At 36.6% G+C, this 16,765-nt stretch overlaps 1 protein-coding gene across 1 annotated transcript; it reads left to right on the top strand.

The window, feature by feature from the left end:
- Window positions 1–8,261: 8,261 nt before the first annotated feature.
- Window positions 8,262–15,072, top strand: LOC127136484 (uncharacterized). Its single transcript, XM_051063032.1, has 5 exons — window positions 8,262–8,325; window positions 12,490–12,522; window positions 12,648–12,871; window positions 13,020–13,091; window positions 14,785–15,072. Exons 1-5 carry the CDS (start codon window positions 8,262–8,264, stop codon window positions 14,830–14,832), a joined length of 441 nt encoding a protein of 146 aa, XP_050918989.1. The 3' UTR covers window positions 14,833–15,072.
- Window positions 15,073–16,765: the final 1,693 nt, after the last annotated feature.

The following is a 16,765-nucleotide window of genomic DNA, read 5'->3' on the forward strand; positions in this document are numbered from 1 at the left end:
TTTAAAGATGCATGAAATAAAATGGAAATATGAAATGAAAGGGAAAATGGAATTTGAATAAAAAATCAGCATATGCACAAAGCCAGGTTCGAACACACGCGTCCACAGTCAAATGAGAATTCAACAATTAAATTCAGAAGCATGCATGCCAAGGATCAAGCTCACGCGTCCAAGGATGAGAAATCAAATAAAATTCAAAACATGTGCACGCCAAGAATCGAACACGTGCGCGCTAGGGAAATGAGAATATCAATTGAAATTCAGAAAAGCGCACAAGCCTGGAATCGAACGCACGCAAGGGAGGTCAGGAGCGCTCAAGCCAAAACGCTGCGTTTCACTATGCAAACCCTAGCATCAATAACCAGATGCCGGAACAGTGTTTTCGGTCGTCTTCTCCGGCCGTCTCCGGCGGAGATTCATCAGAAAATTTCCAGAAATTATCAAACCTTATACCATTCGAAAGATCTTTCAATGCATAATCCAAATCCATGATTAATTCATCCTAATTCAAGCTAGGTTTTAAGGATCGAGCGAAAACATTTTGAACATCCAAACTTTAAATTCACATATCATGCACAACACTCAACCAAATCAAGATCTAAAACTATCAGCATTCTCCGCACAACACGATCTACACAATCATGGCAAGAAATTGGCAAAATAAGAGAATCGTATTTCACCTACCTGAACTTGCAGTGATCTAAACTCGTGTCCTCAAGCTTCCAAACTCTCCAGATCTTCTTCCTCAACCTTGTTGTGAAGCTTTATGCACAAAGAATCCACTGAAACCTCCTCGATCCACTTCAATTTCAAAATCCGATCTACTTGATGAAGCTTTGGATCTGCACGAAATCTTGCTCAATTCTTCAAACCACGCGTTGATTCTTGCTCAGTGATGCTCCATGATCATCATTATGCAAAGAAATTGAGGACTTATGGGAAGAAATTTGGATTTTCGAAGAGAGAGAAAAATGGAGGGAATGTGAAATTTCAGATCTGAAAATGATGTTCTGAGCAAAAACAGTTAGGGTTTGGCTTTTATATGGTTGATCAACAATTCATAGAGACCCTCAGGCTTGAATCATGTAACATTTCCATCTTTTGAAAAGACTTTGGAGGATGACTTTCTTATTTTCATATGATATGCAAAATGCAATGCCTAATGTCCTAAGATATGAAATGCAATGTGTCAAACTAGTCCCAAGAAGAGGAGGGCAAATTTTGAGGTGTTACAATTGGCATTTCAAGATCAAGGAGATATAGTCCATTGTTCATTTGTGCAGTAGCATAGAATATATCATTCAAATAAATGGAGAAACAATTGTTCTTTATTATAAATGAAAAACCAAACTTGTCTAAACAAGAAACGAAAATAATATTCCTTCTAATTGCAGGTACATAATAACAGTTCTCTAATTGAATTATTAAACCACTAGGTAAAGTCAATACATAAGTTCCTACGGATAAAGCAACAACCTTTGCTCCATTGCCAACTTGTAGGTCAACTTCACCTTTTGCCAAATCTCTACTCCTTTTTAGCCCCTTCACATTGGTGATGTGAGAACTGCATCCAGTATCTAATACCCATGATGCAGAAGTAGATAAATTAATTTCAATAACAAAAATACCTGAAGTTGAAGTCTCTACTCCATTCTTCTTATCTTTCAGGTACTTTGGTAAGTTTCTCTTCCAGTGTCCGGTCTTACCGCAATGGAAGCAGGTGCCTTCCTTTGCTATTCCTCCACTAGGCTTCAAAGCAGCAATAGTGGGTTTGGGTTTGGCAACTTCCTTGCCTTTCCCTTTATCACCCTGCTTGGTGGGTCTTTTGTTCTGTCTCTTTCCATTTCCGATCATCAGAATGGACTTCCCTTTTGACTTCAGATTCTGCTCAGCAGTTCTTAACATGGCTAGCAGTTCGGGAAGATATTTGTCCATATCATTCATATTAAAATTAAGGACAAATTGACTGAATCTATCTAGAAACGATTGCATGATCAAATCAGTTGCAAGTTCCTTTCCGAGGGGAAAACCCAACCTCTCAAGGTTCTCCACATACTGTAAGAACAAAACTGTTTCTACAATAGATTTCTAAGATTTTGATGATAACAAAGGATGAAACCAAAAATGGCACTCTAACGAGATTTTTTCTAAGTATGCAGGACTCTGAACATTCATGCAGGAATCTGAACATTCACGCAGGACTCTGAACAGTTATGAAGGACTCTGATCATATATCAGATACAAACATATGTCAGATACAAAGTATTAAAGGATCAGACGCCGCTGAGAAAGGAGTACGTCCAAGAAGTTCTGATTCTGATCAAAGAAAGACAGAACCAGAAGCTCCAACATTCTACTGGTCGTAGACTCTGATACTTTAGAAGACTAGTACTCTGAGAAGCTTTGATGAAGTCAGACGTGATCATCCTCTGAAGAATAACTCTGGTACATCAAGACTCTGATAAAGATTCACAAGTCCAGAAAGCATAACGGAAAGGAAGTATTTTAAGAAAGAATTTAAAAGGGAGACAAAATGGTTATAGAAAGAAACACAGAAGTAATGACATTGAATACTCATCAAAGACCAAGATTCTGTCATCACTCCAACGGTCCTTCTCAACTACTATATAAAGGACAGTTTACCTCACTAGAGAGATACACAAATCTGCGACGCACAGAAACTTCATTCATATTCTCTCATTTTTTCACGAGCTGCTGCTCTTACGTGAAAAACTCTTGTTCTAATACTTTTCTGTAATACTCGCTTACTCTTAGAAGCGCTTTACATTAAAACTCTATTTTGCTTAAATTGTTTTTGTTCCTCAAGTGACTCTGCGCAGTCTGTATACTTGAGAGGGCTAAGAGATTATTCTCTTAGACGATTGGTTGTGTAATCTTTCAAGATTAGTGGATTAAGTCCTTTTTGAAGGCGAAATCACCTTGGCCTGGTGGACTGGAGTAGCTTTGTTTTCTAAGCGAACCAGTATAAAATTCTGTGTGTTCTTATATTTGAAAAAGCTTTTATTTCCAAAACAATTCAAACTCCCCTTTCTTGTTTTTCTCACCTTCACATACCCAATCATCTTGAGCACATGGGGACCTACAGGGGCTCCCTCAGCTAACTTGCCTTGAAAAATGGCTTTTGAAACTTCAAACCTTTCATGTCTTGCTTGCTCTTGATAGAGCATCTTCAGGTGTTCGATCGTATCGAACGCTGCCATATTCTCATGTTGCTTTTGCAACTCTGAGTTCATGGTAGCTAGCATGAGGCAAGCAGTTTTATTGGCATCATCGACATGCTTCTTATAAGCATCTCTTTCTACCTTAGGTGCAGAACTAGGAGGTTCCTCTTCAGGAACATGTTTCTCCAAGACATACAACTTTCTATCATGTTTGAGGACAATCCTCAAATTTCGGTGTCAATCTATAAAATTTGTCCCAGACAATTTTTCCTTGTCAAGGATTGATCGCAAAATGTTGTTAGAGGTGTTTGTTGTCATGGTAATCTACATGAAAATAATTAAAATATCAGTATCAATAACATATTTAATTAGGCCTTTAATTAAATATGCTCATACTATTTTACTTAAAACAAATGACCCTCACCACACTACAATATTTTTGACCTTACGCAATGGAAAAATAGGGAACTGCTATAAAACTGTAGCTTAAAGGGATAATAGGCTACGATTTTATATGCGTGGACGAGTTTCCAGCTTTGTGTTGAAAACCGTCCTTTATTTACTTTAGGCTACGATTATAAAAGTGTAGGCCTAACATAACCGTTTTTTATTCACTATATGCGGCGTTTATGAGATGTTGGCATAACGTAACGGTAGCTTATTCTTTATAACTAAGGTTCTAAAATTGTGGCTATAATAAAAGACTACAATTTTAAATTTTTATTTTTTTTAAGAACTTGATCCTTATCATTTGTAGACTACTTCAAGGACTGGGGTTCGATCCCCAAATTTGATATTTGATATTTTCTTAATTTATTTCACTTTTTATAAAAATGGAAAAAGTAATTTTATGAAAACAAAAACCATGAAATTGGAACCCAGATTTTGGGTTTTATATATCATTCAGACTACCACTTCACCAAATTTGTGGGTTTTTTTACCGAGATAACCCACTTTTTCGAAGAAATTCCCAAAATACCCCACTTTTCAGCAAAATTCCCAAAATACCCCACTTTTAGGAGGAGGCGCCAATTGGATTGGCGACCCCTCTTAAAAATTGCAAGGAGGCGCCAATTGGATTGGCTAGGGCACCTGCCCTAGCCAATCCAATTGGCGCCTCCTTGCAATTTTTAAGAGGGGTCGCCAATCCAATTGGCGACTCCCTTAAAAAAGCCTCAAATGAAAAAACCTCCAACATGAAAGTTGTAGATATTTTGAAGACAATGAATTTGGATATAAATTTTGCATCATTTGGATTTTTTATGAGAAAGTTATGGGCAGTTGAAGTTGGACTTCTGAGTTTTTCAACTGTTATCTGACCTATAATGTTTTGTATTATTGCATGTGTTTCTTTTAGGAATATGAATTTTTGTCCAACATAACATTTGAAGTAGACATCTTAAATTTTCCAATTCACTTGGTCCCACTTCAAAATAATTAAAAATGAGTGAGTTAGGTCTTTGCGAACTTGACCCAAAATTAGGGTTTATGTCAAAACATGTGTATGTGAATTTTGCCAAAAGGGACCAACTTCAAGCCCTTTTGTTTGAATGATAAAAGCCTCAAATGACAAAACCTTCAACATAAAAGTTGTATATATTTTCAAGATAATGAATTTGGACTAAAGTTTTGCATCATTTGCAATTTTTATGAGAAAGGTATGGGCACCTGAACTTGGACTCTTTGACATTTTAACTGTTATCTGACCTATAATGTTTTGTATTATTGCATGTGTTTGTGTTAGAGTTATGAATTTTTGTCCAACATAACAAGTGAAGTAGACATCTTAAATTTTCCAATGCACTTGGTCCCACCTCAAAATAATTAAAAATGAGTGAGTTAGGTCCTTGTAAACTTGACCCAAAATTAGGGTTTCTGTCAAAACATGTGTATGTGAATTTTGCCAAAAGGGACCAAATTCAAGCCCTTCTGTTTGAATGATAAAAGCCTCAAATGACAAAACCTACAACATAAAAGTTTTAGATCTTTTCAAGATAATGAATTTGGACTAAAGTTTTGCATCATTTGCATTTTTTATGAGAAAGGTATGGGCACCTGAACTTGGACTCTTTGACATTTCAATTGTTATCTGACCTATAATGTTTTGTATTATCATATGTGTTTATTTTAGAATTATGAAATTTTGTCCAACATAACAATTTAAGTAGACATCTCAATGGAGTTTTCAGTCAAAACATGTGTATGTGAATTTTGCCAAAATGGAGTTTAGACAAAGAAACCTAATGTTTGGAGTTTACACAAAGATAAATTTGATATAATACGAATTGATATTAATAAAATTTGGATTTTACACAAAGAATCCTAATGGTGATGACCGGGATCACCTAACCGACCTCCGGTCCCACATCCCCTAGCTACCCTAACCCCTGGCCCTAACACACGTTGACGATTCTGCACCGGTGTTTGTTCATCTGATGGTCCAGGAGCGTCATTACCTCCTACAGGAGAAGATCCGTTGAGGTATTCAGCCAACTCAGCATAGTCTTCAGTATTCAATGATGGTGTACCGGCGTAGCTGAGCTCATGACCCATGCCAGAGAAGTTGGGGTGTGGTTGACTCATGGATGGGCGACCAGGACGGTTGAAGGGAGACATGGGTGTGAATGATGGGTCTAGGAACGGTTGGAAAGGTTGTTGGGGTGTTTGGAAGAGATATGGTTGTGGGATGTTTTGGTATTGTGATGTTTGGGGTTCTTGGCTACGGTAGGAGGAGGGGCGGTTAGTGTTTTGGCTAAGACGACTTTGGTAGGGTGATGGTGTGGGTGCGAAGCGATGTTCGGTCTGAGGTTGATGGTCCATTTGTTGGTGGTGGTATGGGGGATGTTCTTGGTATTGGGGTTGGGTGAATGGCATGTTTTGGTTGTATGTTTGTGTGTTTGTGGAACGGAAAGTTTGACGGATAGGTGGTTGTGAGTAACCGGGTTGAGAATGTTATTGGGGGTTAGATGTTGATCCTTCTTGTGTGTAACTTGTCTGGCGTGGGTCGTAGAGGTACATATCATCGGCGATGAATTGAAATCCAACCGATCTGTACCAAGCCATATAAGTACGACTTGGTTTTACCTCATTTGGCATGACTGCGTCAATTAAGACATGGTCATGACGGTGCTTCCACTTGCGACACTCTGATCTTGCGAAGGTTTGCCAAGGGTTGTAGTTCCATTGGTCGTTCACTTTACGCATATGCCATTCTCCTAGGCTAGCTGGGGGGTCTGGGATATTCTGGACCATACCGAACTGCAGCTTCACACGATCGGTGTTGTGCATCTCCACTGTTGTGAACCGTATTATCGGTGTGCATGCTGTCCATACGGTTGCGTCTTCAGGGTTGACCTGATGCTCATGATCCATATTAAGGTATGGACGCCAAATGAACTGAAATGTTAAAGACGATAGAATTTAAATGAATGTAGAAAAAGTCAACATAATATGACGAATTAATGAAGTTATTTTGCTTACGTCTTTCGGTCGAAGGTGATCCAACAGGTTGCGATACTGAGTAATACAGTGTCTCAGACATCTGCTGTAATTCATACCACGTGCCGACCATCTACACCAAAAAGTTAAAATAAATTAGTTATGGGTACTAAACTGTAAGGAAGTAAGTAAAGATATAGCAATTTAAACAACTTACTTTTTTGCATATGGAAAAGTGAAGGGGTTGTTATTGACCGGTGCTAGAGACGGTAGTCTTGACCATCCCCATGCTTGTAGCAAAACAGCACATCCAGAAAATATAGATGTGTCTTTGTGGGAGTTTTTTCACAACGAACTATAGAGATAGGCTAGACATGCGGATCCCCAACTGTAACTACCTATTCTATCTATATGTCTAAGTAAAGGTAAGTACATAATATGCATGCTAGAACCACTACCTTCGGGAAATAAAAAGGATCCTAGTAACAACATAATGTAACATCTAGTTTTGATTATTCGAGCATCTTCGGTAGAATGCTCATCTAAATATAAACTATTATAATATGACTTTAGGCGTGAGAGTAGTATACCTTGACCTCTAGCATTATCATCTAACAAATCAGTGTCTAAAAGCTCCATGCAAATTGAATTTGCATAGTTGGTCTTACCATTAACAGCTTTGCCTTCAATTCGTAGTCCTAAAAGCATGTAGACGTCTTCTAACGTCACGGTACACTCACCGGTTGGAAACCAAAATGTGTGTGTCTCTGGCCTCCATCTTTCGCATAACGCTAGAATGAACTTGTTATCTATAGACCAAGACATAATCTTGCTAATGTGACCAAAACCGGCGAGTTCAACATAAGGTTGAATCATCGGGTCCATTGGGACAAATTCGTGGACTCGAGTTCGAAACCTTGATACATCCTATAATAGAAATAATATAACACTTGACTAAGTTGGTATTTCAAAATAAAATGGGGTTGGTGGAGATGAAACATAAAAAATTAGTATAAGAAAAAACTTACGTATGTTGCGATGTTTGCAACTGTTCCTTTGTGTGCTTCGCCCATTGTGAGTAAAGACATATTGTTGGGGAGTTGGTGTAGATGAAATTGGAAGATTTTGTTGAAGATGAAATTGTAAAAGAAGTAATGTAGATGAAGTAGTGAGAATGTTGGTGTGGAAGAATTGTTGAAGGAGTGGATGAATTTATAGGCAAATGGAGGAGAGCATAAAAAATTGTGTTTGCATGGTGTCTCCACCTCATTTGGCGACCATGTACAATAATAAAGAGGGGGCGCCATTCAAATTGGCGACACCATAGGGTACATGCATGCAAGGCTAGTTCTGAATGCTTGGTTTCGAGGACTGACTCCATGGGGGCGCCATTCAAATTGGCGACCATGTACAAGCCTTAAGTGTAGGCGCCAAACCAATTGGCGCCACCATCTGCATGTCTGACACGTGGCATTGTTGTCTCCTGCATGCTGAACAACTCACTTATGGATGGCTTGCATGATTGACACCTCATCTCTGACCATCTTAGGTGTCCGACACGTGTTTGTCTTGTCTCCTGCATGTTGATGACTAGCTTCTTGATAGCTTGCATGGTTGACACATCATGTCTGACCATCTTACATGTCCGACACATGGCTATCTTGTCTCATGCATACTGAAGAGTCACTTCTTGATAGCTTACCTGGTTGACACATCAACTCACACTGTCTTGCAGGATTGACATATCATCTCAGACACGTGGCTCTCTAGTATCCTGCATGCTGAAGACTCACTTCTGTCTTGACTAGCTAGCATGCTTGACACATCAACTCACACTGTCTTGCATGACAGACACATCAACTCATGACTAGCTAGCATGCTTGACACATCAACTCACACTGTATTGCATGACAGACACCTTATCTCAGAACTGACTTGCATGCTTGACACATTATCTCAGAGTAGCTTCAATGTCCGACACATCATCTCAGAACTAGCTAGCATGTGAGACACTGATACCATCTATTTAAGTGTCTTACTATCAACATCCAAGACACTTCACTCACATTCATCTGCACTTGCAAAATAGTTTTCATCTCCAAAATGTCATCTTCATCATTATACAGTGTCAACGTTCACTGCAACGGTGAAACTTTTGAGTCTAAGCTTCATGGTTTTTGTTTTAGAAACACTGATACCATTAGAGTCACGATGAAGAGAAATGCAACCTTTTTGCATTTGAAAAAAAGAATACAATCCTTTATAGGATCAGGTATTGTGTCAAAGATGACATATCAAAATCCTATATTTTTTGAGACTGGTCAATGCAAGTTTTCCCCCCTTAAGATACGAGACGATGAAGATGTTGAAAACATGTTTCTTAGTCATGAACATTCAGGCATGGATTGTATCGAGTTGTACATTACACTACAACCATGTATACCGTCTCAACAGTCTCAACTAACCGATCAGGATGCAGCTGGTGAAGATGCTGCAGATGATGCACAATGGTCAGATGAACTCAACCCAGAAGCAGAAGTAGAAGTCGACGTTGTTGATGAAGAAGAAGAGGAGACTGAGATACAGGTTGATCACATCCTGAACAACGACGATGAAGATGAGGCTCAACCACCACCAATACCTCCTAGTCATGCCTACAATCCTCCTCAACATATGACAAATATGGATCTTCACGATGATGAAACGTCCGACAGTGTCTTCTATAATCCGTATCCGAGACCAGTAGGCGAATTAAAGGTGGGAGACATGTTTCGTACCAAAGAAGAATGTGTCTTGGCAATCAAAAAATTCCACATGAACAACTTTGCTGACTTTACAGTGAAACGCACTGATTCTAGAAGGTATGTTATCGAATGTCGTAACATGCTTTGTAAGTTTCGTTTGGCTGCATCTTACAAGAAGAAAAATGACTCTTGGGAGATCGCTTCAATAGACCCACCATACAGTTGCGTTGCAACTAACGTTGAACAAGATCACCGTAAACTGAGCACAACTTTGATATGTCAAGACATTCTGCCATTGGTAAATAAAGACCCATCAGTGAAGGTGAGTATAATTATATCCCATATCCGAACAACATATAATTATACTCCATCTTACAAGAAAGCATGGATTGCAAGGACAAAGGCTGTTGAACAGGTTTTCGGCAACTGGGAGGATTCATTCAAGGAATTACCACGGTTTTTATGGGCACTAAAAACTTATGTCCCAGGAACTGTGGCAATTCTGGAGACAGTGCCAACAATGATGCCAGACGGAACCTGTGCTACAGGTAATAGAATATTTCACCGTCTCTTTTGGGCATTTGACCCGTGCATCAAAGGTTTCGCTTTCTGCAAACCTCTCCTGCAAATTGATGGCACCTGGTTATACGGAAAATACAAGGGTACTTTGCTCATGGCAGTTGCACAAGACGGTAACAACAATGTATTTCCCATTGCCTTTGCTCTTGTTGAAGGTGAAACAGCTGGTGGATGGGGTTTCTTTCTTCGACATCTCAGAACGCATGTCGCTCCACAAGCCAATCTATGTTTGATTTCAGATAGACATGCTGCCATTGAAAGTGCCTACAACAACCATGACAACGGATGGCATGATCCTCCTTCTACACATGTCTACTGTATCAGACACATTGCACAAAACTTCATGCGTGCTATAAAAGATAAGAATCTTCGCAAGAAGGTGGTGAATGTTGGGTATGCTTTAACTCAACCGTCATTTCAATATTATCGTGATGAGATTCGACTGTCTAATGAAGACGCGGGGAGATGGATAAATAACATCCCAGTAGAGCAGTGTACAAGAGCATTTGACGGTGGTTGTCGATGGGGCCACATGACAACAAACATTCTGGAATGCATGAACGGGGTTTTCAAAGGGATTCGAAATCTGCCGATAACCGCCTTGGTAAGATCAACCTATTATAGGTTGGCTTCTATGTTCGCAACCAGAGGTGAAAGATGGAGTGCAGTGTTAATGTCCGGACAAGTATTCAATGAGTGTTGCATGAAGGTCATGAAAGAGGAGAGCATCAAAGCTACGACACACGCTGTAACGGTGTTTGACCGTCATAGACAAAATTTCAGCGTCCAGGAAACATTGGGCAACAACGAGGGGAGACCAAATTTAGCCTACGTTGTTAGACTACACAGAAGTTGGTGCGATTGTGGAAAATTTCAGGCCTTCCGCATACCTTGCTCCCATGTCATTGCAGCATGCGCTTATACTCGTCAAGACGCTTACACCCATTTATCTGATGTGTACAAGGCCAGCACCATCATGAATGTATATAGTCAAAGCTTTTCAGTACTACCAATGGAGGATTACTGGCCTCCATATGAAGGAGATATTGTTTGGCACAATGAAGAGATGCGTAGAAAGAAGAAAGGAAGGCCAAACAGCACACGTATCAGAACAGAGATGAATTTCACAGATAAAATGATAAGATTATGTAGTATCTGTCGTCAACCGGGACACAACAAAAACAACTGTCCCAATCAAGGAGCATCATCTAGATCTTAAGATTTTTGTAACATTTTATCTAGATCTTAAGCTTTTTGTAACATTTTATCTAGATCTTAAGCTTTTTGTAACATTGTATTTCTGTAACAATCAATCATTATATATCATTAAGTTCTTGTTACAACGAGTTTCATAACCAACATCAGTACAAAACATCTGAAAACATAAATAATTCTAACTGATTACAACAATCAAATTAATGTCGTCTCGACCGAACATCATTTCCCTAGCATCCTTATCAGTCTTCATTCGCACCCAACCAAAGATACTGTCAAGTCTCTCAATACTTCTGATTTTTTCCCCTTCTGGTATTTTCTCGTCTAACCATCGAACCAGCTCCCTCTTCAGTTGATCTAACGTGGTGATGTTCTAAAACAGCATCAGTAATTGAGGTTTGTCTCTCGCATAAATCACCTTACCGTATCGGCGACGAACATCAAACATGATAGCCAAATGATTATATGAGTTGTGGAACAATAGGTCACACAACGCATCTATTTATAAGACAAAAAAGGCATTTTATGAGGGACTCGCCAATTGAGTTGGCGCCTCCTTTTAAAACCTACACATAGGCGCCAATTGGATTGGCTAAGGCACCTGCCCTAGCCAATCCAATTGGCGCCTCCATTCAAGTTTTAACAACAGTCGCCATATGAACAACTTTCATGTTCATCAAAAATCCATTTGAAACTTGGAAGCTCATCATTCATTTTAAAATATTATAGGTCATTTTGACAGAAACCCTAATTTTAGGTCAACTTCGCAGGGACCTAACTCACTCATTTTTAATTATTTTGAGGTGGGACCAAGTGCATTGGAAAATTTAAGATGTCTACTTCAGTTGTTATGTTGGACAAAATTTCATAACTCTAAAAGAAACACATGAAATAATGCAAGACATTATAGGTCAGATTATAGTTGAAAAACTCAGAAGTCCAACTTCAACTGTCCATAACTTTCTCGTAAAAAATCCAAATGATGCAAAATTTATATCCAAATTCATTGTCTTGAAAAGATCTACAACTTTCTTGTTGGAGGTTTTTTTATTTGAGACTTTTTTAAGGGAGTCGCCAATTGGATTGGCGCCTCCTTGCAATTTTTAAGAGGGGTCGCCAATCCAATTGGCGCCTCCTCCTAAAAGTGGGGTAGATTGGGAGTTTTGCTGAAAAGTGGGGTATTTTGGAAAAATTTTCGAAAAAGTGGGTTATCTCGGTAAAAAAAACCAAATTTGTGCTCTTGTATTTTTTTTCCTGATACATATTTATATATTTAATTGGTGTACTTTGTTTTATAAGATATTAAATTGTTTTACATTACTTCACTGTAGGTACTTTTTCACTCAACAAATATATTGTAAACAGTAATATACATGTCAATATTATTAATAAAGAATTCAAATAAATAAAAATAAATTAACTAAAATAGTAAAAAATTACGTTTTAATTTTTAATTTTATGTTTATTATAACAAAATATTTTTTATCAGAGAAGAAAACAAAAGGAAAACGCCCTTTCAAAAGGGAAAGAATCATAAACCCTAACATTGTGTCATCAAGAGCCCTAGTCTTAAGTATTTCCAATAATCTCTCCTTTCTAGTTTTCGTTCCGACCACTGTGAATCCTTGCTATCAGAGAATCACTAATGAAGAAAGGCCTCTTTCTAGTCTTCGTTCAGATGAATTGTCAATTTCACAAAGCATTTTAAATATGGTAAACTCTAAACTTTAATTTTGGATTTCATCTTCTGATTTTCCCCCTTATTCATATATGCTACACCATCTCTATATTGTCGATTGCAAGTGTTCTCATATGCTTCTTTTGTGTTTTGACTCCTCATCTACAAAATTTGTGTAAAGAGATTCTCAATGGTTCAGTGTTCTATTTTGCATATTTTTCTTCCACTGATGCAACTCACAACAAAATTGATTTGGTAAGTATAGAAAATTTTGTAGAATCATTCATTTTTTTAGGTTTAAGAGTTTTATTTGTTGTTTTGTAGCATAATGAGTTAATGTTTGAAAAATTAACATTTGAGAGTAGATAGATTGGAGTGTTGAACCACCGATACACCTTGACATTAATATTATATGTTTTGATTTGAAGTTAATATAAATTTTATATAGAGTTGAATTGTATGATTGTAGAGTGAGAATATTTATACCTTTGAAAAATTACAAGTGAGTATGTGAAACATGAAAGGGAAGATAATATTTATACCTTTAAAAAATTACAAATGAGTATGTGAAACATGAAAGGGAAGATAATATTTCTTCCTTTGAACCTAATACAAACTCAGAGCTTGTAGATTAACAGGGAAATATCTACAAAAGTAGTTTTAAACTTATAATCTTAGGATTATTTTTCCCTTTATATGTTTTGATTAATTAATGTTTAGATGTTTGACATATATCTTTCATGAGAACCATTTTGTATATATATATATATATATATATATATATATATATATATATATATATATATATATATATATATATATATATATATATATATATATGTATATATGTAGCAGCATCCAAATACTGAATTGTAAATGGACTACAAATTTTTATAGTTCTTCTTGGACCTTCCATTTGAAAACATAAATAGAATTCACCTTAAACTTAGAATTAATAATATTTGTGTGTCCAAAATACTAACATAAATATACTTTAGTTAAATCCTTGATTGTGAATAGATTCATTATTTCCAGAATGATTGTTAGTATATTTGGCCATGACATATGAAAATTTGTTTCTAATCGGCGATTTATGTTTTGGACAATCCCTCCCTTAAGATGAATCTATGATTAAGGGAATGAGGACTAAATTTAAGAAAGGTACACATGAAATTAGTTTATAATATACTTATTTATTTTCTATTTAACTGTCCTTGAAGTCATTAGTAGACACATGCAGGTTGCAATGTCCTTGAAGAATGAAACTAATAAGTTTTAAGCACTTTAGCTACAATGTTAAGTACTCACACTCACACCTTGTAATTTTTTAAACTGTAAATTAAAACTCATATTTATTATTGTTGAATGTATAAGTTATAGTTGTTGTATAAGTATGTATTAGAAGTATGCTTACTAATACTCACAAGTCATCCAAACAGCCCCAAAAAACATGATTCAACTCCTACACATGTTTTCTTTACTATTAAGGTTGAAAGAAAACTTCATAGAAATATATATTCTTATGCTATAGATTAAGTAGCATTCATGTTTCATCGAATTTGAAGTTTTCAAGTTATTGATCTTAATTTCCATTAATTGTGTATGTGGTTGTTGGCTCTATATGCTATGACAGGATCATCTTCTAATATTTGGTTGGTCTCATAATCATTATGTTGTCTCTTACATTTTACCTTTTATTGTTTAGTCTTAATTTATTTATTACTAGTCTTTTCTTAAATTATTGTTAAAGTTGCAGGAACCTTTTTGAAACAAATATACCTTGTCAAATTATTCTAGCTTATTTAGGTATAATATGTAGTTCTGTACTTAAAAGACTTCTATAAATAATTTTGAGAAGATAAAGTCTAAAGGGGTAAAAACTTGTAACATCAGAGAGACAAATCATAGAAAAAGTGACGTTTTCTTTATGGTTATGTGGTGATTGCAGAGAACATGGAGAAACTATATTCCAATAGCAAGAGACGGTGTTCAGTAAAGAGCGAAAAAAGATTGACAACCTAGACAAGGCTTCTATTATAACGGACGAATTATTATAATATAATTGAAAGCTTTATATAATTTGAATGAAGACTGTACCAGGAATTCTATAGTTCATGATTCTAAAATTCTATAATTTGTCTTACTTTATGTTTCTAATTTTTCTATATTTAGAAAAAAAAGTCTTGTAAGAGTACACCTGTATGTGAATTCTTATTAGTGGAAATTGATTCAGAATTATGCACTCTTCACTTATATGTTTTCCCAATATATAATTTCAGATAACCCTTAATGTATTCAATGTTCTTTAATGTTTTTCATATAGAAAAAGGCTAAAGAAATTTTGACTTTTCATAAATGTGCAGGAGGGTACTGAATTGATCTCTCCATTGTAAATTAAATTTGAAAAAAATAATTTCTTCTGCCCACGGTTTAAAACAGGAGCCCAAAACAAATCGTAGCTTTAATTTTAATTTTGAAGTCGTAGCTTAAATTTAAGGGGATGTTCTTTAGTGTAGTTAAAAATAAATCGCGGTCTAAACAAACTCTATAAACCGTGGACAATTGTCATATTTCAGGCGACACTTTTGAATTATTGTGGGCTAAAGTTAAAAAACCGTGCCCTATTGGAATATGCAACGACTGCTTACTCCACGCCTGGAAAACCGTCCTTTAAAAGTTTAGACTACGGTTTTCATACTTTAGGCTGCAGAATTCCGTTGTTGCCTAAACTTTTTTTTGTTGTAGTGCCATTTGATTCGGAAAATCCCATTGGAAGATTTTTTAGTGGGTCGAGATCCACATTTCACTTTGTTTTAAGTCCGCTTAGGTGGATTACACAAAACTAGGTCATTTAGGTAGGAACCCCTTCCAATTGTATCTAATACAGCTCTCGAATATTTTAGTTGGGCGAATAACTCCTTATTCCAATCCATCACATGGATCATTTCCAACTCTTGCTTCTAAACATATATAATCTTATTATAATTTGTTTAGTTAAGTTTGACCCATTGTTTTAGCAATTGGATATTACAATTATCCCATCGCACCTTACTAATATAGAATATGCATCTCGCGTAGGCGAAACTTACATTATTCGATACTAGTCTTGATGAGTGTTAAAACTTGGAAAGCATAAACTTAATATTTAATTTGAGGGAATTTGCAATTATTCTGATCTCACCGGCTTATTTATCATATAAATCGTCTCTCACATGCATCAACATACATTTACATGCATCAACATACATAATGAAACAATTATGGCCCCTAGCGCAATTGTTCTCCCAAGCCAATGAAAGAACCTAAGCTAACCTAATAATGATTTAAGCTTCTCCAAGCAAGATCTTCAAAGTTGTCCTCCTTTGATATTGTATTCTTCTCTTTCTTCATAACATTATATTACATAAAAGAAACTTATTTTACATACGAGGGAGTGAGATGAGAAAAGAAGTTACATTAAGAGATTAAAAGAGAGGCACAACACGCAGGTCGTATTTTAAAATCCCAAAACAAAATAAAGGAAAACTAAGGCCATGACCGATCACCACAAGACAATAAGAATAAACACATTATTATTATTAATTTAAATTCTGTTAATTAACTAAAACCAAATTAAATTTCGGCGACCGATCACACTACGCAGAGTTAGCCGGGGGTCCGCTGCCTGGTCAGCAGACGGGGGTTCGCATCAACACTTGATACTTTAAAGCACAACTCTTGCCCAGTCACAACCCTAATCGCATAACTCTTTGACAGTATAACCCTTGTGCAATCATGAACCCTAATGCACCAATTTCAGACCGTCAAACACACCTCGATTGTTAATTCAGTATGATTGATCAACATGTCATTGCTTCACCATACTAATGTCGGATCAAGAAGCAAATGACCATTGATCGCTCAAAGGAAAACAACCATTAAGTGTTTGA

The sequence above is a fragment of the Lathyrus oleraceus genome, chromosome 4 (genome assembly GCF_024323335.1).
Source record: "Lathyrus oleraceus cultivar Zhongwan6 chromosome 4, CAAS_Psat_ZW6_1.0, whole genome shotgun sequence".
Taxonomy (NCBI): Eukaryota; Viridiplantae; Streptophyta; class Magnoliopsida; order Fabales; family Fabaceae; genus Lathyrus; species Lathyrus oleraceus.

What these genes read in the sequence shown, in the direction of transcription:
- LOC127136484 (XM_051063032.1), top strand. Translation starts at nt 8,262, where the DNA reads ATGTCCGACACATGGCTATCTTGTCTCATGCATACTGAAGAGTCACTT. An exon ending in CAACAAATATATTGTAAACA is followed by an intron (nt 12,523 to 12,647) that starts GTAATATACATG and finishes ATTTTTTATCAG; the next exon opens with AGAAGAAAACAAAAGGAAAA. An exon ending in CACAAAGCATTTTAAATATG is followed by an intron (nt 12,872 to 13,019) that starts GTAAACTCTAAA and finishes TTGTGTAAAGAG; the next exon opens with ATTCTCAATGGTTCAGTGTT.